The sequence below is a fragment of the Nerophis ophidion genome, linkage group LG02 (genome assembly GCF_033978795.1).
Source record: "Nerophis ophidion isolate RoL-2023_Sa linkage group LG02, RoL_Noph_v1.0, whole genome shotgun sequence".
Lineage (NCBI taxonomy): Eukaryota > Metazoa > Chordata > Actinopteri > Syngnathiformes > Syngnathidae > Nerophis > Nerophis ophidion.
In genome coordinates this window covers 12143519-12170052 of record NC_084612.1, presented here as the reverse complement: position 1 = coordinate 12170052, position 26534 = coordinate 12143519, and the positions used below count along the sequence as shown (strand labels likewise).

At 37.7% G+C, this 26534-nt stretch overlaps 1 protein-coding gene across 7 annotated transcripts in view; it reads left to right on the top strand.

Moving 5' to 3' along the window:
• celf6 (CUGBP Elav-like family member 6) overlaps positions 1-22427 on the top strand; it is a 481286-nt gene extending 458859 nt beyond the window's left edge. For all 7 annotated transcript variants that reach the window (XM_061877287.1, XM_061877285.1, XM_061877284.1 and 4 more), the window contains one exon: positions 15216-22427. Coding sequence is in view for 1 of the 7 variants with exons in the window: in XM_061877286.1 (XP_061733270.1) it covers positions 15216-15220 (5 nt within the window). In the remaining 6 variants the exon portion in view is untranslated. The remainder of the gene's footprint in view (positions 1-15215) is intronic.
• The last annotated feature ends 4107 nt before the right edge of the window (positions 22428-26534 follow it).

The window sequence follows — 26534 nt, the reverse complement described above, 5'->3', positions numbered from 1 at the left end:
GGGTCGAGATGACCCCGATGTTTGTGCGGCCAATTAAAATCTCCCGACGTTTGGAATGCCGAGAGCAAATGTTGACACTCCACTTCTCCGCGGATTCCATCTGCACAAGATTGTTTTGTTTGCCTAACACGGGAATCACTTCTCATTTATTTATTTATGAGGCTGCAAACCAATTACACCGTGACAGCGGAGCAGCAAGCGACACCGCCCAACCCCAAAAATATCACCGCCATACTGGACACATCTCGTGTTTAACCGGATAAAGTTGTTTGTCATCAGATAATCAGTGGAAAAAGGTCCTTTCTTTGCAAGTTTCCAATCTGGCCAGGCCAAGACTCGATAAGACAAAGTCAATTCCGCCAAGTGTGTTCTTTTAAAGGCCAAAAGGCAGGTGACTGCCCCTTCCTTTGTCTCGCCACTGCACCCCATGGGGCTGTCTGGATCGGGCAAGAGCCTTTGTGGTGATGCCCTCTAACTTTCTAAGAGTCTTCTACGGAGTCTACAAAAGGTGGCAGAGTGTGAAATAATTATGTAAAAAAACGGAAGTGCAAAGAATCCAAAGACTTAAGATCGTTACTGTGCGTTAATAAAATACCGAGCACAGAATCCTTGGATTATGAATATGATGTTGGACCAGTGAGACAATGAAGGCCTTCTTTTGTGTCCGATCAATACACGGTCCATATCAGACGAATAATATAGCAAATTCTGAGAGGAATAACAGGTGACTTGTTCCTTACCTTACGCTTACGTATGTGAGTGTCCCCAAGTCCGCTTAAGCGTTTTAACACTGGAAATTAATCGATACACAGATAGGGTGAGAAGCTCTGCCATCCGGGAGGAGCTCAACGTAAAGCCGCTGCTCCTCCACATCGAGAGGAGCCAGATGAGGTGGTTCGGGCATCTGGTCAGGATGCCACCCGAACGCCTCCCTAGGGATGTGTTTAGGGCACGTCCAGCTGGTAGGAGGCCACGGGGAAGACCCAGGACACGTTGGAAAGACTATGTCTCCCGGCTGGCCTGGGAACGCCTCGGGATCCCCCGGGAAGAGCTAGACGAAGTGGCTGGAGATAGGGAAGTCTGGGCTTCCCTGCTTAGGCTGCTGCCCCCGCGACCCGACCTCGGATAAGCGGAAGATGATGGATGGATGGATGGATAAAACCAAAAAATCTGGATAAAATGTTTGTTATTTTGCCGTTTATAAATGTAATTATCAAGTCGGTAAGTTTCCAGCGTCAATAAATTGCCATGTGCAGGCTTCCATACTACGCTTGTGCCAGAACTATGTGAAAAGGGGGTGAGTTCTCATGCCCTTCTTTAAAGGCCTACTGAAATGAGATTTTCTTATTCAAACGGGGATAGTAGGCCCATTCTATGTGTCATACTTGATCATTTCGCGATATTGCCATATTTTCGCTGAAAGGATTTAGTAGAGAACATCCACGAAAAAGTTCGCAACTGGAGAAAAGCCCTGCCTCTACCGGAAGTCGCAGACGATGACGTCACATGTTGATGGCTCCTCATATATTCACATTGATTTTAATTGGAGCCTCCAACGAAAACAGCTTTTCAGACCGAGAAAATGACAATTTCCCCGTTAATTTGAGTGAGGATGGAAGATTCGTGTTTGAGGATATTGATAGCGACGGACTAGAAAAAAACAAACAAAAAAAACGCGATTGCAATCTCGTTGCATTGAAACGGATTCATATGTTTTTAGAGACATTTACTAGGATAATTCTGGGAAATCCCTTATCTTTCTATTGTGTTGCTAGTGTTTTAGTGAGTTTAACAGTACCTGATAGTCGGAAGTGTTGACGCGCAGTGTCTCAGAGAAGTCGACGGCAGCTGTATGGATGGCACAAGCTCAGCTGATATCCGGTAAGAGGCGACTTTTTAGACACAATTTTCTCACCGAAACCTGCTGGTTGACATGTAGCCATGTTCGCTGTGATCCATACTAAAGTTTCACCTCCGTGAATTTTAAACAAGGAATCACTGTGTGTTTGTGTGGCTAAAGCTTCCCAACTCCGTCTTTCTACTTTGACTTCTCCATTATTAATTGAACAAATTGCAAAAGATTCAGCAACACAGATCTCCAAAATACTGTGTAATTATGCCATTAAAGCAGACGACTTTTTGCTGTGTGTGACGCGTACACGTCGTCATTACGCGAAGTTTTCAGGAAAAAAGTCCCGGGAAATTTAAAATTGCAATTTAGTAAACTAAAAAGGCGGTATTGGCATGTGTTGCAATGTTAATATTTCATCATTGATGTATAAACTATCAGACTGCGTGGTGGGTAGTAGTGGGTTTCAGTAGGCCTTTAAGTCGTTTGACTTTTAATGAAGCTGGCCTGCTAGCATTACACAGTCCAACAAGTTAGCACTCACTTTAGGCTGGGTGAACATTCAGGGTTCGTGTACCTTCCGTTCATTCTATTTCCAATTCTGAAACACAAATACAAACATTTTATTAGGGCCGTTTTTAAATTGTTATTGTATATGGCAGATTTTAAAACAAACAAAAACGGTTGATTCACATTAAAATAGTGTAATAAAATTGGATTTTGTGCTGTTTTCTTTTTATGGATTTAAATTTTCCAGATAAACACATGAATCGGAAAACATGTGCATCCAAAATGTAAAAATGCCTGATTATTTGTGTGAAGACAAATTGAAGCTTTTCCTTTGCGTTTCGCATGTTTTTAGCATAATGGTAACATCTTAGTTCAGCAGGAATCCCATTGTTGTTTTAAAAAAGTGTCATTAAATAGTTGTTCAACTATTGTTTCAGAAATTTAAATATAAAAAATGGTCCGAAAGTAGTTTATTGACTTTCCTTTTAGAATTTGACATAGAATAAACAGATGGTACACGGACCATTCAGTGTGTTAAAAAAAAAATCTATGTGTGCGACTAGGATGCGGGGATTGAACCTGGAACTCTCAATTTGCTAGCATGGCCACTCTACCAACCTAGCTATACCGCCCCTGTAAGCTTGTATGTAGGGTTGGGCGATATGGCCTTTTTTTAATATCTCGATATTTTTAGGCCATATCGCGATACACAATATATATCTCGACATTTTTGCCTTAGCCTTGAATGAACACTTGATACATATAATCACAGCAGTATGATGATTCTCTGTGTCTACATTAAAATATTCTTGTTCATACTGCATTAACATATGCTACTTTTAAACTTTCATGCAGAGAGGGAAAACACAACTAAGTCAATTGACCAAAACTGTATTTATTAAACAGTTATTAAGCAGTGGCACAAACATTCATGTCATTTCAAAACAGAAAGTGAGACATTTTAAAACAAGCTATTAATGCACTTTTGTGCATGATGTCACTAAGATGACATATCAAAACAACACTAAATTAAAAATGAGCTGCATAATAGGAAATCAAACAGTGTTCGTCCTTCTCTATGTGGTAGGTTACTGCAGACGTTTTCTCCTTTTGTTGTTGACTATTTTTTTCATACGGTGTTGATCTGGAAATGTTTGCCTCAGCATTTTGATGGTGTGGCACCGAATGGAGATGTTGACATGCGGAGTAAGCACTCTTCATTCTCTAGCAGGTGACTTTTCAAATGATGCTACATATTAGCAGCAATGCTACTTTTGGTAGCAACCCTTTTTCCCCACATTTGACAAATTAAAGTTGTCTATTTGACATATTCCCACTTAAAGCCGAACCCTCGCCAGATGATGGACCCCCTGCTGTTTTTCTTGGAAATTAATTCTTCCTTCATTTGTTACCAGATTTGCACCTTCTTTCTCTTGTATTACCAGCTAGCATCACAGCTAACGTTACCCATGCTGCTACCTCTTTGCTCCTCGAGGGCGTATACGTATGTGATGAATGACGTGAGAGTATGTGCCGTATGTAAGTAGGTGCGCCTGCTTGTCTGTGAGAAGGAGACACAAGAAGAAGTGGGAAGAGCCTGTAATGTAATGCCAGCAGTTAAAAACAACTCTGTGAGAACATGTACTCGAATATCACGATAGAGTCATTTTCTATATCGCACCGAGACAAACAGGCGATATATCACGTATATCGATATATCGCCCAGCCCTACTTGTATGTGTAACCAAAGTTTGGTAATTAGATGAAGCCCAGCCAAAAAGGCAGGTCGTAACGAGGGAATCAAGAGACAATATTCCTTACTGACAACCGCCAAGTCTGATAACACACTGGCTTCTCGTCAAGGCACCTTCTCTCACACACACACTTCCGGCTTCACAATAAAAGCGCGACACGTAACATCCAGTTCAACTGCGCCAACAAAATGAAGAATGGCTTGCATTTGTTTAAAGAACTGGTTAAATGTCAAGTTGTTTAAGGGTGTCTATACTACATTATTTATTAATTCACTGTACATATGTAACTAATTTGTTATATCATTGCAATGAATTACATTTTACGCTACTTACTGTCACCAAGTTTTGAGCAAATCAATGCCTTACAGTTCAGTAAAACATTTAAAAACATTTACCGTATTTTTCAGAGTACAAGTCGAACCTGCCAAAAATGCATAATAAAGAAGGGAAAAAAACATATGTACGTCGCACGGGAGTATAAGTCGCATTTTTTGGGGAAATGTATTTGATAAAACCCAACACTAAGAATAGACATTTGAAAGGCAATTCAAAATAAATAAAGAATAGTGAACAACAGGCTGAGCAAGTGTACCTTATATGACGCATAAACAACCAACTGAGAAGGTGCCTGGTATGTTAACGTAACATATTATGGTAAGAGTCATTCAAATAACTATATCATATAGAACATGCTATATGTTTATCAAACAATCTGTCACTCCTAATCGCTAAATCCGATGAAATCTTGTACGTCTAGTCTCTTACATGAATGAGCTAAATAATTTTATTTGATATTTTACGGTAATGTGTGAATAATTTCACACATAAGTCGCTCCTGAGTATAAGTCGCAGCCCTGGCCAAACTATGAAAAAAACTGCGACTTATAGTCCGAAAAATATGGTATGTTTGACATTCTGACTACCAAAGTGCATTTGTATCTAAATATTGGGCTATTTTCTTAAGTAAATGGTATTTATGCAAGCAAATAACCTGTAATCACAGGGTATTTGAGTGTGATTAATCTGATTTGAAAAATTAATTAGTTGCCAGACCTAATTTGGCTCAGACAAAAACATCTCAGAAGGCACATCAAAAGACTGCGATAGATATTTTCAGGACTCAGGTCACAGTGTAGGCATACTTTTGGCAAATGTTGACAATATCGTGTGTCACAGTAGTACATGGTAGTCGTCAGCATGAACCCTAGGATGCAGACCATAAACAAAGTGCACATCAGGTCTTTTAAATTCGGACTAGGCAGAACAATCGTCAGTTAATGAATGACAGAGCATTTCCTATGACATTTTACAGCAGGCATAAATTTAGCCTCTACCAGATCTGTCAGTGATAGAATATATTGGCAAATGTATCCGACTGGAAACAGTTGTAGTCAGTATGAATAAAAAACACTTTTACTAACATCGAAGTCCCGGTTAAAGATGTGTCAAGAAGACATTTTAACAAGTTTTAATGATGATATTAAATTTGATATCCTGAGCTGAAAAACTAATTATTGAACAATGTATTTTTCATAAATGTGTTAGTAAAAATATGCATCAAATTAAACTCAGGTTAAGCGGTGGCTCAAAATTAAATTCTGCTCAAGACCTTAATATAGCTAGGAGCAGCCCTGGCTGTATCTGCTAAATGACGTCTTTCATTAAGTTTTTTATTTTTATAAATACTAATAGATGTTGAAGTTGTTATTCGCAAAAGCAAATTTTACACATTAGGGTTGTACGGTGTGCCGGAACTAGTGTAGAACCGTGATACTAATGAATCATATTCGGTACTATACCGCCTCTGAAAAGTACCAGCCCGCCAAACAGCCATTGTAATGATATCAAGTACAGGAACACATGTCAATAATACTATGATTACGTCAATATTTTTTGGCATCACAACACCTTCTTTTGGTTTTAAAAAATGGAAATTATGTATAAACTCAAGAAATATGTCCCTGAACACATGACGACTTTGAATGTGACCAATGTACGATACTGTAACGACTTGGTATCGGATTGATACCAAAATTTGTGGTATCATCCAAAACTAATGTAAAGCATTCAAAGAACAGAAAAAAAAGTGATTATTACATTTTAGCAGAAGTGTAGATAGAACATGTTAAGATAAAGTAAGCAGATATTAACGGTAAATAAACAAATACATTTATAATTCATTTTTTTATCACTTGTCCTCAATAATTTTGACAAAATAATAGAACAGAAAATGACACAATATTTTACTGCCTATGTTAGCAGACTAACTTAGGAGCCTTTGTTTGCTTACTTAGAAATAAAAGACAAGTTGTCTTGTATGTTCAAAAATTTTATTTAAGGACAAACTTGCTGTAAGAAAAATGTTTAATGTACCCTAATATTTTTTGTTAAAATAAAGACAAGAATGCATTTTTTTTCTGGTGCCCTTTATTTCGAAAAGTATCAAAAAGTACCGAAAAGTATCAAAATCATTTTGGTACCGGTACCAAAATATTGGTATCGGGACAACATTTGTACACATACACGCAACTGTTTTCATTGTTTCTGTCCCAAAATGACACTTAATATTGGGATGCTTTATAGCTTTATTGTAAAATATTGACACCTTTGTACCTCAAGTAAAACTGTGGTGGGAATGCGTATCACTAGTAAACAATCATTGCCAAAGGAAAAAAAAAACTATGAATAAAAATGTACAGTAAAAGAATGGAAAAACTTGCCATTAACTGTGAAAGACTAACGACGCAAAGCTTAATGTGGGTATTCTAGGGGTGTAACGGTACACAAAAATTTCGGTCAGAGGTCACGGTTCGGTTCATTTTCGGTACAGTAAGAAAACAACAAAATATAAATTTTGGGGGGTTATTTATTTACCAAATTTGTAAACAATGGCATAACATACATATACACACAGGGTCCATTGACAAGGTTAATGTGGTCAACATATATAAAATTAAAACTAAATAAGATAAGGCTCAGAATGGTTTCTTAACAAAACCTTTCTACATATAAAGTGCTTTTTTTGATTGATTGATTTAAACTTTTATTAGTAGATTGCACAGTACAGTACCTATTCCGTACAATTGACCACTGAATGCAAACACCCCAATAAGTTTTTCAACTTGTTTAAGTCGGAGTCCACGTTCATCAACATTAAACTGCCTCAAGTTATATGGGTTCATTGTTTTTCCACCATAGAAGTGGGTCAAAATCTTGTTTTTAATGCAATACAGCAACCCCCTGCGACACCGAACGGGACTAGCAGCAGGGAATGGATGGATGGATGATCTTAAATCTGCTGGTATAAAAACATTTGTTATTGCTTTAGCCCTGCCATACTCACCGAGGAGAGTCTGCTTGAATGCGGTGGTGACTCATCAAAGGGGTTAGCATGTTTGACGTTTTGGCAGAAACGTACCCTACTGCTCCTGAACAATGTCGGCAAATCTTCATCCTCCATTGTTGTATCGCAGCCAAATTGTTCCCAAACGGGGGATGTTGATGAGGCAGGAGGCTCTTCCATCTCTGGCTTTTGCATGTTATTCTAGCCCGGTCGCTGCTAGCCTGCCGTGTGTTGTGCCTCGCTCTGCATTCTTTACACAACCTGCGGTGCGCCACCTAATATGTCCGTGTGGAAACTCGTTCGGTAAACATCTCAGAACCTAACTGAAACCCCCGTACCCAAACGGTTCAATACAAATACACGTACCGTTACACCCATAGTGTAATCTCTTTCTGCTCTCTCAATGAGAATGCTCCTTTTTCCAGAATGATTTTCACAAAAAAAAAAGCACACTAAAATAAAGATGTGTCTGATATTACAACGTTGTGTGTGGTGTCATGTGTGAGAGAAAGAAGTGTTGCATGAATCTAAAGAAAAGGCAAAACAATAATGAAAGATTAATGCAGTCTCAGTCGATGAAATTTCATGCGACTTTAGTTATTGGTCGTATCCTTCGGTCGCAGGGAGCTTTCAGCGTTGTAATTTTTCACTGTTCAAAATAGTCTGTGAAAAAGTTATCGACTACCTTCCATATTTCAAAAGCGGCTGTTAACATGGGGAATAAAATAAAACTCCATTAAAATCCAATGTTCTTCTGCTGTAGCAGACGTTGAGCCAGAATCACTCACGGCTTGTAAATCAGGATGCATAATCTGTTTGCATGCCGCTAATGGCCCGCCTCCATTTGGCTAACACAGGGAAATAAGTTAGAATCTGTGCCTTGACATCTAAAAAGCAGATCTATTATGAAACAATAACAAGCTCATTTACAGGAGGCGAAAGGTAGAACAAAGAACGTCTGGCTGTGGGTATGTGTCGTCGAGTCGGAGCCTTTCATGTTTGCTTCCCGGGAGCAATTTGCTGTGATATCGCAGCCTTTCTTCACCCACATCATAGCTCACAACATATTAGCGATGATAGGCTGTAAACCAGATCTTTTTTCATGTTTTTATTTTTTTTTATGTCCAAAGCTGCAACGCATGGACATATTTAGCCATAATGCGTCAACACAAAGGCAGAGGGAACACTGTGTTGTTTTCTTTTTCATAGGGTTTCAAGTAAAGACTTGGTCTGGTTTGTGTTGCCATTTATGCATTGTTGTGTAGGGCTGCAAATAGCGGTTTTTAACAGTCAACTAATTAACTATCTTGACGAATTGTTGGTTAATTGGATTATGAAATGAACAGTGCAGTGGAAATTATTCACAGGACTTTTTCCACGTTCTTATGTTACAAACTTGTTGCGAAACAAAATACTTTTTTGTCCTCAAAAATTCTACACAAAATACCCTATAATGACAATGTAATGTGTTTTTTAAGTTACAAATTGAGTAAAAATGTACATATATAAGTATTCACAGCCTTTTCTCAGTTTGGTGATGTACCCTGGGCAGCAATTACAGCCATGGGTCTTTTTTAAAACAAGCTTGGCACACTTATCTTTGGGCAGTTTCTGTCAGAGTTAGTTTGTGGTGAACCCCAAGATGCAGAGATGAAGGCAGGCATTGAATAAGAAAACATGATTTAATGAAAACTAAACAAGAACAAACAAAAGAGGTACAACAATAAGCGTGCACTAGGTGGATCAAAAACAAAAGGAGCCAGCATGGGAGCTAGAAAACAAAAAGGAACTTAGCATGGAAGCAAGCAAGAATCGAGCCGGAAACAGAAGTCGTACAGATGATATAAAAATAAACTTGGAAGCAGGGAACAAAAAACTGTAAGCTACAAACATTTAACGGATATAACTTACCGCTACGCTGCAAATACAAGAAACGGCATGACACGACAGGAGCGACATCGACAAGACAATAATCCAGCCCTGACTGGAGTACAAAAGTAGGTACAAATAGGACCAGGCTGATTGACACCAGGTGTGGCCAGGTGCCAATCAGCCACAGCTGAGAGGAAACAGCACACACAGAGACAAACAGGAAGCTGAACCAAAATAAGAGTGCTGAGAGAAACTAGGGACAGGAAATACTAAACACACAGAGGAAAAACTAAAATACAAACAAACTGTCAGTGGCAAGTATGACAGTTTCACCCATTCCTCTTTGCAGCACCTCTCAAACTTCACCAGGTTGGATGGGAAGCGTTGGTTTTCATCCAGGATGTCTTTGCTGCATTATCTTAGTCTAGTCAGGCGGGTGACCAAGAACCCGATGGTCACTCTGTCAGAGCCACAGCATTGCTCTGTGGAGAAAGGACAACCTTCAACACTACAGCAATCTACCAATTAGGGCTGTATGGTATAGTGACCAGACGGAAGCCATTTCTTCATAAAAAGTTTACCAACACGCACCTTAAAGAGTTGCAGACCCTGAGAAACAAAATTCTCCGGAATGATGAGACACATCTTAAGCTATTTGGCGTGAATGTCGCGCATCATGTTTTGAGATACCAATACCATCCCTACAGTGAAGCATGGTGGTGGCAGCATCATGCTGTGGGGTTGTTTTTCAGCGGCAAGAATTGGGAGACAAGTCGGGATAGAGGGAAAGATTAATACAGCAATCTACAGAGACATCCTGGATGAAAACCAATGCTTCTCATCCAACCTGATGGAGCTTGAGAGGTGCTGCAAAGAAGGAGCAAAACTTTTTTATTCAAAGCTTGTGGCATGGTTTTTAAATAAAGACCTGAGGCTGTAATTGCTGCCAAAAGGTGCACCAACAAAGTATTGCACCAATGCTGTGAATACTTATGTACATTTAATTATATATATATATATATATATATTATAAATTTGATCATGTTTAAAAAATAATAATAATTTACATTTGTAATATTCTGAGGACAAAAATGAATGCATTCCATATTGGAATAATGCTGTAACATTAAAAAAAAAGTGGAACAAGAAGAACAACATTGCGGATGCACTGTATGGCTATTTAGTGGCTTTTAAATTCAGCTTAAGATACATTTACGAATGTGTTAAGTTTGCTAACAATAACACAAAACAAGATGACTACAGAACAGGGAAACTGATGATATAAACAAAGTATATATTTTTTATATATGACAGTCAAAAAACAGCAATTAAAACAATTTGAAAAAAATTCAAACTTAATCAAAAAGATAAGTGATGAAGATGTGTTAAGGAAGATGCACACATTTAAAAGGTCAAACTTTGGCTAAAATGCAAGTTAAAGCTATTTCTCAGAAAGCTCTTGTTAACTAGCCTACTATCTAACCTAAAACAGTCGGGCACTGCTTCCTCCATAAGCTTTAAAAGCTCCCGCATCACAGCTGTACTGCCATGAAAAGAAACGCCTCGCTTTGTAAATTAAGAACATTCATCTTGTCTTTGGTGTGCATAGGGTGAAACGTACTCATACTTTTGATGTTTTTACTCGCTGTGTAGATTTAGTGGTTGCAGCCAATTTTATCTTCCGAATTCTAACCAATCACCGGGGGCGCGAGCTCGCACATTTTTTGTTTCCACAACGTCACCAACTATTATCAACAAATGTAATTCTCAATTGTTTGTCAATATTTACTAATTGTTGCATACTCAGTGGCAAATAAAGAAAGGTACCGGTAATTCCAAAAACCTATAGCACCAAGAACAGTGTATTTGAATTTGTACAACATACAGTATGTTGACTGCCGGTGGCTGAAGTTGCTTTTTAGCAATTGCTTTGCATTAAAGCCGTTTTTTATTGCCCCCTCAACAAAAAACAGACAAAGTTTTGTATCAGACATGGATGGAATCGGTCAAGTACATTTTTTGTAAGGAGGAAGTGCAAATCTCAGTTTGAGCCTGTGGAAAATTTGGCCTCAGTATACTCATACTCAAATGAAATTAAAACTTTCGGATAGTCTGACACCATTCACACTTTCACACACCATGTTTGAGTTGGTTAAATTAAAAAGTGTTGCAATTTCTCTGGTAATGTGGTTGGTTTGGTCGAGGGTGAACTTTTTCATCCTAACCAAACAAGGGGCTCGAGATCACTTTAAGATGTAAAAAATGGTGGCTTTCGTCTTGTCAAAACAGTCAAATAAGGCAGTACTTTATGCATATCTTTGTTTTGTCTGAATTTTTACTGAGCATATTTTGGTGTAATGATAAAGCAAACCAAACTGTACATGTATTTGGTCTACCCAAATATAGTCTAGATCACAAGTGTCAAACTCAAGGCCCGGGGGCCAAATCTGGCCCACAAAATTATATTCTGTGGCCCGCAAAAGCCTGGAAATAATATGTGTTAATAAAATGCTTAATCTTTTCTTACTAAATATATTTGTTCTTTCCTTTTTTGCATTAAAATCATGTACTGCATGCAATTGCATATATTTAAAAAGTCAATATTATCAAAATCAAAATATCATTATGTATTGCAAAAATATTTTTTGTTAAAATAAAGATAAATACTGTATTTAAATATCTGCTTCACTTATGATTTCAAAACAAATTATCATTTAAATTGTAGATTGTAAAATTGACAATAGATTTTACGATTAAATTCCGCTGACTGAGTTTTTTACTGTAAAATCAACTTTGGTTCTGCTTTTTTCCCCTTATGAAGTAAGACACCAAAAAATTAAAAAAGTAACACAAAAATAATTAAAACAAGAGGATTTAACGGTATAAAAAAAACTAGCAGCTCTGTTGCTTTAATTTTACAGTTAAAAATAGTGTTATTTTTTTCTATTCCATTCTTTTATGAATATATATATATATGCTGTAAAAACACTGCTTTTACTGTAAAATTCTGGTGACTGAGCTACCAGTTTTTAAAGTAAAATTTTATTATTTTTTATAGCTTATGTTAGAAATATATTGTGAATGTATTAATTAATATATATATATATATATATATATATATACATATATATATATATATATATATATATATATATATATATATATATATTTATGTCTTAATTGGATTTTCCAGAGAATAGTGCTCCATACCGTGGTAAAGCGCAATAAGTATGTGGGGGAAAAACCACAAGACTACTTAATCTCTACAGAACTGTTTCATGAGGGGTTCCCACAATCGGGGTTCCCGGTTCCCTCATGAAACAGTTCTGTAGAGATGAAGTAGTCTTGTGATTTTTCCCCCACAGATATATATATATATATATATATATATATATATATATATATATATATATATATATATATATATATATATATATATATATATATATATTTATATACACAAACACACACACATATATATATATATTCATATATTACTCATTGTTAAATGCGGTCCTATGAGGGCAACCGTAACTGCGATGTATGTGACCCTCAATGAAAATTAGTTTGACACCCCTGGTATAGATACATCTAGGATCACGGTGTATTTAACATGGTGTAGATCAGACCAGGGCAAAATACGGCCCGCGGGGTAAATGCTGTCCATTAAAATTTTTAACTCGACCCGCTGGATGTTGGATATTTTTTTTTTTTTAGACCTTTAATATTAAAACTGTAGCTGCCATTATGATGTTTTGAAATGTCCGTAAGTCTTGAACTATAGAAAGTATTTCAATGGTTGAACCCTGTGCTTTTGAGTGTTTTACGAGTAATACGGTAATCTATGCCACAGCAGCTCAGACAAGGAACAACGCAGAGTGGGCGGGGTTTGTTTTCAGACCAGCCAGCCCCAAACGCATGTGTCAGGAACAGATGCGGAAGTTAATTTTTACAAGAAAGTTCTGCATAAAAGTGATAATATATCATATTGTAGGTTTTAATTACATGTTGCATTCCTATTTTGCTTTTTGTTACATTTTTGTTGTGTTTTCCTTGATCGTAAAAGATGTCAATCGAGAAGCTGGTCTGAGAAGTATAAAAGGAGCGATGTTCCTATGTTGTTGTTATTCAGTGTTTTATTGTTCATAGTTAATATTATAAATCCTACTTTTTTTTATTGCAAAGTACATTTAGGGTATCCCATTCAGTAAAAAAAACTGTAAAATTCCATTTACAGTTTTTTTTTTTAGGTGGTCCGTCATAACTTTTTTAGAATTCTATCGGACATTGTAACTTTTGGTATTAGTGTTCCTGAAAAAAAGGGACCCAAACTCACATACTGCACAGCAGATTTTTACATCTAAATGTGTTTATATATACTTCATACACACATATACGTTGGCCCCCCCAGACACCATTTTTCTCTCAATGTGGCCCCCCCCAGTCCAACTATTTGCCCAGCTCCGGTGTAGCTGCATGTTCTACAGCAGGGGTCACCAACCTTTTTGAAACCAAGAGCTACTTGTTGGGTACTGATTAATGCGAAGGGCTACCAGTTTGATACACACTTAAATACATTGCCAGAAATAGCCAATTTGCTCAACTTACCTTTAATAAATAAATCTATATATATATATTTAAAAAAATGGGTATTTCTGTCCGTCATTCCGTCGTACATTTTTGTTCCTTTTTACGGAAAGTTTTTTTGTAGGGAATAAATGATGAAAAAACACTTAAGTTAACGGTTTAAAAGAGGAGAAAACACGAAAAAAAATGAAAAAAAAATTTTTAACCACAGTTTAGCTTCAATTTCGACTCTTGAAAATTCAAAATTCAACCGAAAAAAATTAAGAGAAAAACTATCTAATTCAAATCTTTCTGAAAAAATTAAAAAAAGAATTATGGAACATCATTAGTAATTTTTCCTGATTAAGATTAATCTTAGAATTTTGATGACATGTTTTAAATAGGTTAAAATCCAATCCGCACTTTGTCAGAATATATAACACATTGGACCAAGCTATATTTCTAACAAAGACAAATCATTATTTCTTCTAGATTTTCCAGAACAAAACTTTTAAAAGAAATTTAAAAGACTTTGAAATAAGATTTAAATTTGATTTTCTAGAATATTTTTTTTTAATTGTAATCATAATAAGTTTGAAGAAATATTTCAGAAATATTTTTCATCGAAAAAACAGAAGCCAAAATGAAGAATTCAATTAAAATGTATTTATTATTCTTTACAATAAATAAAAAAAATACTTGAACATTGATTTAAATTGTCAGGAAAGAAGAGGGTGGAATTTAAAAGATAAAAAGGTTCATGTGTTTGAAAATCCTAAAATCATTTTTAAGGTTGTATTTTTTTTTTTAAATTGTCTTTCTGAAAGTTATAAGAAGCAAAGCAAAAAAATGTATGATTTTATTCAAACAAGTGAAGAGAAAGTCTTTAAAATATTTTCTTGGATTTTCAAATTCTATTTTAGTTTTGTCTCTCTTAGAATTAAAAATGTCGAGCAAAGCGAGACCAGCTTGCCAGTAAATAAATACAATTTACAAAATAGAGGCAGCTCACTGGTAAGTGCTGCTATTTGAGCTATTTTTAGAACAGGCCAGCGGGCTACTCATCTGGTCCTTACGGGCTACCTGGTGCCCGCGGGCACCGCGTTGGTGACCTCTGTTCTACAGGGTTAAAACAAAAACTCACCACCAGCTTACCGTACTTATTTCTGCATTTGATTGACACACACTTCTAATTTTATGATTTTACCGTTCCCCCTTCCCGTCTGTGTGTCATGCTGTTGGCTATGCCTGTCAGCCTGTATGATAACGACGAGCCTGACTTGATTTTCCTCCCCTCCCTCTGCTGTCTCTTGTGTCGCAGGATGAAGGGCCACAACACCTTATTTCCACAAGTGCAGTCGAAAGTACAAAGACTCCTTGCTCTGCTACATATCACGAAGGAATGGTGGTCTCTTGATCCCGCTGGAATCCCACTAAAAGATTGGGCGACGGAGAAGAGTTTTCCCTTTTTTCTTTCCCGCTTCCTTGTTGTTTTTTTTGTTTTTTTTTTGCTAACACCTTTTTTATTATTCTGTTTTGTTTTGCAAAATTTCTGCAGAGACCAACTTTTTTGCTGCTCTTTTTTAGACATGATGGGTTGGGGAAAAGGAAGAAAAAAATAACTTTTTAGACTCATTATGCTCAAAGCATGCATAAGTCAACACACAAGCATACACAAAGACAATGAAGTTAAAAAAAAAAAAAAAAAACTTTGTATATGTATAAATAAGTGCAAATGCCAATTCAAGTACTGAAGCAAACAAACACACACGTATATAAACAAACACACACACACACACGCACACACACACACACCAGCCTGCTGCCATTTTGGTTTTTGTGCCTACACAGATGTGTACTGTGTGACAGGGCCGTGCTCTGGACGGATGAAGACAACAACAAAGAAGAAGAATCCAGGATAATTTACATGCATCATTCCTTAGGAAATAGGGACCAAAGGACTAAAACGCTTTTTAAAATAATATAAATATATAAATATATATTTAAAAAATAAAAAAATCATACCTTGTAGCTTCAAGTATTACTCATAGTTAAAAAAAAAAAAAAAACATTAAATCAATATCCAGTGGCCTACTGTAAGTACGAATAAAAAGAAAATGGACTTCATGTATCAAAAAAATAATAATAATGGTAGTTTAGGGACTGATATTTTTTGCTCTGGATGCTGATTGGGCACCAGGTTGTATTATAGGTTAGAAGTAGATTAGGAAAAATATGTAGATTTGCTAACTTTTAATGTTGTTTGAGAAAAAAAAAATACTTGAAGTTACAACGAAAAGGAACAAAAGGAACAATGGACATGACATGGTCACTGGATACTGCGCTCATTAGAACGTCCAAGGCAACGGGAGAAAGACTGTTCCGGAACGGGAACCCCACTTAAAAAAACAAGACAACTCATGCCTGCGCTGGACACGGTGCAGACGATGAAGACTTCTCCTTCGCCATTGTGATGTCCAAGCGACAATCCACTTTAAAAGACCAGGCAACCCCGATTGGTGTCTTTTGGACTTTTGTTTAGTGACGTTTGTTTCAAATCGCAACTTATGAAGCCGCCAATTGTTGAAAGCAAACTGTTTCTATGAAGGGAAATGAACACACGTTTATTATTGAACAGGAAAGCTACCGAAACTGCCAGAAGAATGAACCTCAAATAATCAAAGCCGTGTTTCCCTTAGCGTTGGCTGCGCATTTTATCGCGTTTCCATTGTTCAACAAGGATGACCAAAATATCCAAACGAATGGTCCAAACGAATACCAGCTTGCAATGTTTCAATGAATTACTTTTAAATCCTGAATAATACCATGAATTGATTAACGTGGACCCCGACTTAAACAAGTTGAAAAACGTATTCGGGTGTTACCATTTAGTGGTCAATTGTACGGAATATGTACTGTACTGTGCAATCAACTAATAAAAGTATCAATCAATCAATCAAACACGATACAGTGCAAGATAAAGAAATATGAATTACAAAAAAAATCATAACATGTTTCCCATCTCGTCATTTCTATAATAGCACATAAGATGACAAAGAAAGACAATTCTCCAACGGCCAATAAATAACCCCCATTTTTATCGGCCACTACTGTGTGTAAAAAGCACAAACAGAGGTAGTATCAGAGCCATATCTAAGACGGAAGGGTGCCCGTGTAACTTCGACAGTTAATGTGTTTTTTAGGAGAGGCATGGCGATTTTGTTTGTGATAACCGTTCACAATTGACTAGGACTGGTTACCGACCGAATAGCTTTGATACCAGGGTGGCACGTGACGTCATGTCCGATTGCAGACTTGGCACATTCAGAACAGATGTAGTCATAGTGGACCGCTTGTAGGAAAATGTTGCAATTTTTCTATGCCAACAAAGCAAGCATGGCTGACAGAAAGTGGTCAAAGGTAAGGCCCCACTTTCCGAGCAAGCTCAAAGTTAATTTACATTGGGTATGTCTAAATACATGCTACTAGCATTAGCAATTTTACATGGCAATTTAAACACCTCTGAAAATTTGCAATTAAAACTACAGCAAAGATGCACGTTACAATAAAAAAGCTGATTCATAAAGTAATTACCAATTATTAGCACGTTAATACACACAAAAGTACATAAAATGTGTATTTTTGAGTGACGATACCAAGGTCCCGGGCATTTGTGCAAGAAAGTTATCCCTACAGTTGACCCCTAAATATTCTGCCTTTGGTGGTAGTATCTGAGCTATAGTAAAAAGCTGCAAGTATGTCTTTGTAAATGTAAATACATGTGAATGCCAGATGGGAAGCAGTGAAATTTGATACCGTTTTTGCTACTGTGTTGAAAAGCTGTCCAACAAATATTGAGTGTCAGACCTGAGAGTTGAACCGTTGTCCATTTTGGAATGCTGGTTAAAACATCAGCTTTTTTGCCTCTCGTCTTTTTTTGGGACCTCTACCAGATACTGCGACCAATATGGGTCACATAAAAGTTGGATATTTCAGTCCCCTTTACAACAATGGAAATACGATAAAATGCAAACTCACAAATGGTAAACAAGACCTAAAAAGTTGTATAATTGTGTCAAAAGTCCCCTTAATTGGTGTTCTTTATGTGTTGGAAACACATGAAAAACACTATAATAACATGATGTACATTCCACCGTTAACATGTCCCTCGACCTACTTTATACAATGATTCAAGACAAAAGATAAGGACACACTCCTTCGTAAAAAGCCAACAACTCTGAACATTCCCTCAATTTGTCGAACGAACGCCAGCTTCCGAGATCCCAACACACTTTGAGCTGCGGCTAATGACAGGCGCCAAGAAGCAGGTCTCGGCAGGAGAAGTGAGCATCCTTTTAAACTAATACTTCTAGGATGACTATAAAAATAGAAGGTGTAAACACGCTCCAGGTGACAAGCGCCATATATCTGTGCTGCCAGGAAATAGGATTAAAAGGTTCAAAGAGTCTATTAGCCGGGTCCAACCGGTTGCAGGAGCGGATATAAAAACGAGAGCAGATTTATTGCAAATAACTGAAGGAATTCGTAGATCTATTGCAATAAAGCACATAGTGTCAAGCAAGTGGCATAACACACTTTTCCTGGAGCTTTGTTTCTATATTTAAACCAGTTAACACCACCGCTGAACCGTATTAGCCATTCTAGTCCACCTCCTCTAATGATCGCACTGTAATCACCAGCTTTTATCTATCACAAAAAAAAAATCACTAGGGACCAAAATGACAAAGGGGGTGGTTATTTTAGTGGGCTTGTGGCCACAATGTGTGTCCCTGTAGAGGCTGCAACACCTTTTCATGCTTCATGCCATGGCTAAAACCGATTGCAACAATAGTTTCTCTTTACTCAATTCTAATTTCTTGCTGCATTGGTTGAATATGGTCAATCAATCGCGTCTGTAATGCAGAAATGTACTGCAAACTTAAAAGGAAAAGCAAAAGCTGATACAAATTTGGACATGTACACTTTGTAAAACCTTCCTAACAAATGTCTTCCTCCGTAATAAACGTTGATCTGTACTATTTGTAGCGGAATAAATCAAAGCCGTTGCAGTACTGTGCTGTGTGCATGCACAAAGCAGTCAAAACCGAGCTCCGATCAATTCTTCAGGCGGAAATAATTGATGGCTAACCTAATGTTGTATGAGCAATGACATTCTCTGTGCTTGCCTTAGCCAACAAAGTTCAAACACTCGCGACACACAAGCTTTAATACCAGATGCCGCTCTATACTTCCCTCTTCCAATGGCAGACTGGTGCCCCTGGTGAGCAAACGACGCCCACGCTAGCCTGGCATGCATGCGACTCCTGGGTCTAAACACACTAGGTACTGATGACGCATAACCTGCGATATAGAGGCACAATTTGGAATCAAACCATTGAGGTGTATATGCATACACATGTATTTGCGATGGTTGAAAACAATAGTCAAAATGATGAAAATAAATATTGAGTTGAAATATGTTGATAATAAAAACATACTGTTTTTCTCTTGATCCGTAGGTGGATAACGATGTACTGGTTATGCTTACTATGCTTACACAATTGCTCACTCCTCCAAACAGAGGGCCAAGATGTAAAGACGGCAAACCCACACCAAGAAATGTGACGTCACCCAATTCCCGCAACATCATCACCCTTCGATAATGAATTAACTATATAAAGCTAACGTTCAGAAGTTGCAATAGTGTATGGACAATAGTTACGTTAACCAGGTCGTCAAAACGAGCTATTTTTAAAATTACACTTCATTGTCAACATCGCGAATGTCAATTCTGAAAGTAGATTAGCGGTCAAATATTTCATGAAATTTAAGAAATTGTTGTGAACTCTGTTAGCTGCTGGTCTGATATTGTAGTATACCAACTGCAGCCGTGTTAGCTATCTCTATAATGAACAATTCTGAAATAAAAACATTTAACACAGGGAAATATCTACATGCAGTAGCAAAGGATTTAATAACTCACAAAACATGTGTCGTAACTGTGAAAATCCACATTTCATATAAGTACTTACATTTACCGTATTTTTCGGATTATGAGTTGCTCCGCAGTATGAGTCGCACCAGCCGAAAATGCATAATAAAGAAGGGAAAAAACGTATATAAGTCGCACTGGAGTATAAGTCGCATTTTTGGGGGAAATGTATTTGATGAAACCCAACACCAAGATTAGACATTTGAAAGGCAATTTAAAATAAATAAAGAATAGTGAACAACAGGCTGAATAAGTGTACGTTATATGACGCATAAATAATCAACTGAGAAGGTGCCTGGTATGTTAACGTAAGATATTATGGTAAAAGTCATTCAAATAACTATAACATATAGAACATGCTAGACGTTTACCAAACAATCTGTTACTCCTAATCGCTAAATCCCATGAAATCTTCTACGTCTAGTCTCTTACGTGAACGAGCTAAATAAAATGATTTGATATTTTACGGTAATGTGTTAATAATTTCACACATAAGTCGCTCCTGAGTATAAGTCGCCACCCTGGCCAAACTATGAAAAAAACTGCGACTTATAGTCCGAAAAATACGGTATACACTTTCTGCTCAGCTCTCTTCACATAACCCTCGGTTGCTCTTTGTTTGGAGGGCATGGCAGCTAGTCAGCCATTCTCTCAACCCAAAGTAGACAGACAAGGGTTAAGGAGAAGAATTGGGATTCAGCCTTACTGCCTCACACGGTCCCAAAACTTTGTGTAGCATCACAGCTACACAAAGTTTACATACAAATTCCGTATAAATGTTGCATATTGTAGCTAACACTGTTTTCAAACTGAAAATAAAAATGTACAGTCGTGACTAAACGTAAAAGAGACAACCACGAAAAGCTAAGCCAGCTCATCTAATCAAGTCAATTGTTTATGGTCGACAGAGGTAAGGAAAAACTCATGTGGGGAAAAAAATATATAATTTTAGATGAACACCAGTTTTGTTGTGCCCAAAGCCAAAATGTCTTGAGAATAAAGGCATATTTTAAAGAGTCCTAGCTAATGCGGGTTATGCATATCTGCCAGTCTCCATCCTCTTCACCCCAAAATAGTGATTGTCACAGAAAGGAAGTGAAGTGTAATTGACTGAAAGTGTAGGGATAATTAAAGTAACATGTTGGACAGGAGGGAAGATATTAATGTCTCCCAATTTAATGGTTGCTTAGGGAGAAAGCGCGTTTCCGTCATCTGACTCCACTTTTGGGGACTGGAAATAGGTGCTGTTGGAAAATGTAAAAACGCCACAAAAGTCACTCCAAGTACTCGGGTCTTCAGGCGCCAGGATGTCACGATTAGTGGAGAGCTTCATTCGACATATACCGTAGTTTTCGGAGTATAAGTCGCACCTGCCAAAAATGCATAATAAAGAAGGAAAAACACATATATAGGTCGCACTGGAGTATAAGTCGCATTTTTGGGGGAAATTTATTTGATAAGCCTAACACCAAGAATAGACATTTGAAAGGCAATTTAAAATAAATAAAGAATAGTGAACAACAAGGCTTCACGGTGGCAGAGGGGTTAGTGCGTCTGCCTCACAATACGAAGGTCCTGAGTAGTCAGGATTCAATCCCGGGCTCGGGATCTTTCTGTGTGGAGTTTGCATGTCCTCCCCGTGAATGCGTGGGTTCCCTCCGGGTACTCCGGCTTCCTCCCACTTCCAAAGACATGCACCTGGGGATAGGTTGATTGGCAACACTAAATTGGCCCTAGTGTGTGAATGTGAGTGTGAATGTTGTCTGTCTATCTGTGTTGGCCCTGCGATGAGGTGGCGACTTGTCCAGGGTGTACACCGCCTTCTGTCCGATTGTAGCTGAGATAGGCACCAGCGCCCCCCGCGACCCCAAAGGGAATAAGCAGTAGAAAGTGGATGGATGGAGGGAAAGTGAACATCAGGCTGAATAAGTGTACGTTATATGAGGCATAAATAACCAACTGAGAAGGTGCCTGGTATGTTAACGTAACATATTATGGTAAGAGTCATTCAAATAACTATAACATATAGAACATGCTATACGTTTACCAAACAATCTGTCACTCCTAATTGCTAAATCCGATGAAATCTATACGTCTAGTCTCTTACGTGAATGAGCTAAATAATAATATTTGATATTTTACGGTAATGTGTTAATAATTTCACACATAAGTCGCTCCTGAGTATAAGTCCTCCCTCAACCAAACTTTGGAAAAAAGACTGCGACTTATAGTCCGAAAAATACGGTAAATTTTGAATCCCGTCACTCAGATGGAGTGGCGATGAACTGACTAAACGGTGTTTTAAGGCGGTTGATAAGATCATCAACAAATAACAGGTTACACCAATGATGCACACGGGGTCCCTCAGAAGGCATGTACAAATACGTCGGACAAGAACCAGTGACCAATATTTGTATTATTTCTTCATGTAAATAACCTATTCAATACAAATTAGAGAGATTGTACAGTTGTGTGTGCTGAGAAGCCCCATTTTGTGGTACAATGATGTCATTATAAAAACCACAGCAGTGTTGGCCAAGATTTAAGGGAGTCCTTATTTAAATGACTAAAGTTCTGGACACCTTACGTGCACATCTTATTCTTCTCCAAGCACTGGACAAAGGCTTCAGAGAGTAGACAGACAACCATAAGGCAAGTGGTACGGTTCAGATCAGTTAATTTAAGTTGCAATCAGGCTTATCCTTTCAATGTTGACCCACCAATGGAGTGGTTAGCTTCACTCTTGACAAGTGTTGCAACTTAAACCCTGACAAACGGGTGCAGAAAAGTAGTATGTGTTGGCTATCAAAATGTAATAAAAAGCATACCTTGCCAAACTGAAGTGAAGTGTACCACTTGTTTAAAACGAGACTCAGGTGTACAGTCATATTGACATTTGAGAGGTAACTGAAACCTAGTTTTAGACGATGAAACTGCAAGCGCACAACTCTAGATCATGTATGCCAGCCGTTTTGGAACATTAATCTAAAACAAAATGGACCTAAGCAGTACCGATCATCAAAGAACCCTAGAGCGTCTCCAATCTGTCACTACTCTCTCCTGACCACACTGCTGCATCTCTCTTGTACATACAATATAGCTTATTTTTCAATTTTGTTTGGCCTTCTTTACAGGCTACATATAATATCTCATGTTCAGAAGTAGAAAGAAAAACAGAATGTTATATTTCAGTCAAAGAAAAGGAACCTAAGGAATCATTTATCAATAAAAAAAAAATAGATGATGAAAATAATTGTATTTCTTGTATAGTGAATCACTGATGTTTAAAAGTTTGGGATTTTATACTCTGTTTTGTGAATATTGGCTGAAGCTGGGATGGACTCATTGCCATGAGTTGTTTTTTATTTATATTTTTAAAGGCTGCACAATCCATATTTAAAATACCTTAACAGATATTTTGCATGCTGACAGCTCTTGGATCAATAATAAAACAAACAGAATGCACTATAAAAAAAAGACTGACGGGTGGTAATGGTCATGTGGAATGAGGAGGAAGTCCATTGTGCTCTTGATGATGTGACTTTTGGGGACCATGTATGGATTTGAGTTCGTAAAAGCTGCCAATTTTAGCGCATTTTTCCATCTGTGTGTACGCAATTATTCAAGATTCTGCAAGGCCGAAACCGGAATGTGAAGTTTACCCCTTGAAACGTATAAGTATTAATTATCGGAAGACTTCCAAGAAACCCACATTTTCTTTTTAACTGTCACCTCTGTCAAAATGACCAAAAAAAAACATCTCTGATAATGGAAGCACTTTCGGCCCCGGTAGAACAGGACGTCCCCAATTAACTTGTCCTCAGTCTGAAAGAAGTCCCCGAAAGTCATCAAAGTCAAGCAAACATACTAACAGATCAAGACCTATGCTATCACCATCGTATTTAAGCTATGGATGAATGCTGCACAATGTTGTTTGTTTTGTTTCTTAAGGGCTGGTGGTTGTCTTTGGACTTCATCTACTCTGTGTTTACATTTTGTTTTGCTTTTTGCCTCCCAACTGAAGAGATCTGCTCCAATCATTTTACCAATGTGAGGAGGGAATTCTGCCTTAAACCCAGCCTGTTCTCTCTCTCTCTCTCTCGCAGTTACTACCTGTGAACACTGCTTGGACCACCATGTATTGTAGAAATGGTGGGGGGAGTGCCACATCTTTAAAGTCAGAAAACCTACTGTTTAATTTACCTCAAGCCTATTTGTTGCATGACTCTCCATTGCCATCGGTTACAAGGACCAAAAATGTCTCAACCTACTGAGCGCTTTGCACCAACCGAGAATCCAATCAGACTGCTCACTAATCATTCCCAGCTTCATCATCTAATCCTATTCAGTCATGTAAAACCTATTTGTATTTACTCAAATTCTCACTGGATGAAATGCTATAATTCCATGACTAACTGGGATAACATGTTTTTTTTTTTCGATTGTTTTTGAAACAGAGATGTAATTTGAATCAATGTCGGCTCGGGTCTGTTTCCCCTTGATTTTGAGTGAGATCCTACCATAGTGCTCCTGAACTCTGTAGTTCTCTAGTTCATTATATTCTGCTTAGACGAAAATAAAGCACAGTCCTGTAGAAAAAGGATCTCGCCTTATTATTTGTATCCCTTAAACAGGTGATATTTTTCTACAGGTTTAAGACCGTTGGTAAAATAAGGCCTCTCGGCCACAATTTGTCTTTGAAAATATACAATATATCCTTTTTTTAGCCTCTGCAAAAAAATACATGCACATGCCAAATACGTAAAGCAGACAATGGCATCATCTAGACCAGGGGTCGGCAACCCAAAATATTCAAAGACCCATATTGGACCAAACATACAAAAGAAAAAAAAAATGTCAGGAGCTGCAAAATATTAAAAGCCTTATATACTGTAACTCTTATAATGAAAGCAACACATGATGCAAGTGAATATATTAACTATATTATACTGCAAGCTCTTATATGTGAGGTGTGTGCTATATTTGGTTTCAATGTTGTTGATGTTTGATGTTTCTGCTTGCATAGGTATTTTTTTTGTTTGCAACAGCCACCTGCCTGACACCACGGCGTGCTGAAAGAAACGTGTTGCAGGCGCAAATCATCGTTGACAGAAATGTTGAAATTTAATAATTATTTTACACATTTTAAAGGGGAACATTATCACCAGACCTATGTAAGCGTCAATATATACCTAAATGTTGCAGAAAAAAGACCATATATTTTTTTAACCGATTTCCGAACTCTAAATGGGTGAATTTTGGCGAATTTCCGAACTCTAAATGGGTGAATTTTGGCGAATTAAACGCCTTTCTATTTATCGCTCTCGGAGCGATGACGTCAGAACGTGACGTCACCTAGGTAATAAAGCCGCCATTTTCATTTTCTCAAACACATTACAAACACCGCGTCTCAGCTCTGTTATTTTCCGTTTTTTCGACTATTTTCTGGAATCTTGGACACATCATACCTCGTCTGTGTGTTGTCGGAGCGTGTAACAACACTAACAAGTTGCACCACCGGCCCAAAGATGCAAAAGTGGCAAGAAATTGGACGAAATTTGTTCAAATTACGAGGGTGTGGGGAAAGCCGACGAAATGGTCAGTTGTTTGTTCCGCACACTTTACCGACGAAAGCTATGCTACTACAGAGATGGCAAGATTGTGTGGATATCCTGTTACATTCAAAGCAGATGCATTTCCAACAATAAAGTCAAATAAATCTGCCGCCAGACCCCCATCGAATGTGCCGGAGTGTCTGCACATTTTACCAGCGATACTAAGGCTGACATGGATAACCTGCAGATGCATTTCCAACGATAAAGTCAAACAAATCACAAAGGTGAGTTTTGTTGATGTTGTTGACTTATGTGCTAATCAGACATATTTGGTCGCGGCATGACTGCCAGCTAATCGATGCTAACATGCTATTTAAGCTAGCTGTATGTACATTTGAAACTATATTTATATCCAGCGTTTCCCTCCACCCACATTTAATGCCAAACAAACACTTACCAATTGATGGATTTAAGTTGATCCAGTGTCACAAGATGCAAAACTTCCGATCGTTGGTCTGCACATTTTACCGGCGATGCTAAAGCAAACATGGCCGAATAGCGTCAATAGCTATTCACTCAATAGCTTCAGTTTCTTCTTCAATTTCATTTTCGCTATCTGCCTCCATACTCCGACCATCCGTTTCAATACATGCGTAATCTTTTGAATCGCTTATGCCGCTGAAATCCGAGTCTGATTCCGAGCTAATGTCGCTATTCCTTGCTGTGCTATCCACCATTTGTTTGTATTGGCATCGCTCTGTGACATCACATGAAAATGAACGTTGGCTTCACAGATAGCGAAAATCAGGCACTTTAAAGCTTTTTTTAGGGATATTCCGGGATGGGTAAATTTGTGAAAAAAACGTAAAAAAATAAAATAAGCCACTGGGAACTGATTTTTATATGTTTTAACCCTTCTGAAATTGTGATAATGTTCCCCTTTTAACAACATTGGAAAACAGACTTTCTGTGGCAACATCGCAGAAAGTTACACCTGTTAACCAGGGGTGCTTACACTTTTTCAGCAGGCGTGCTACTTATCAAATGACCAAGTTGATGTGATCTACCACACATCCAAATACTCCCATTAGTG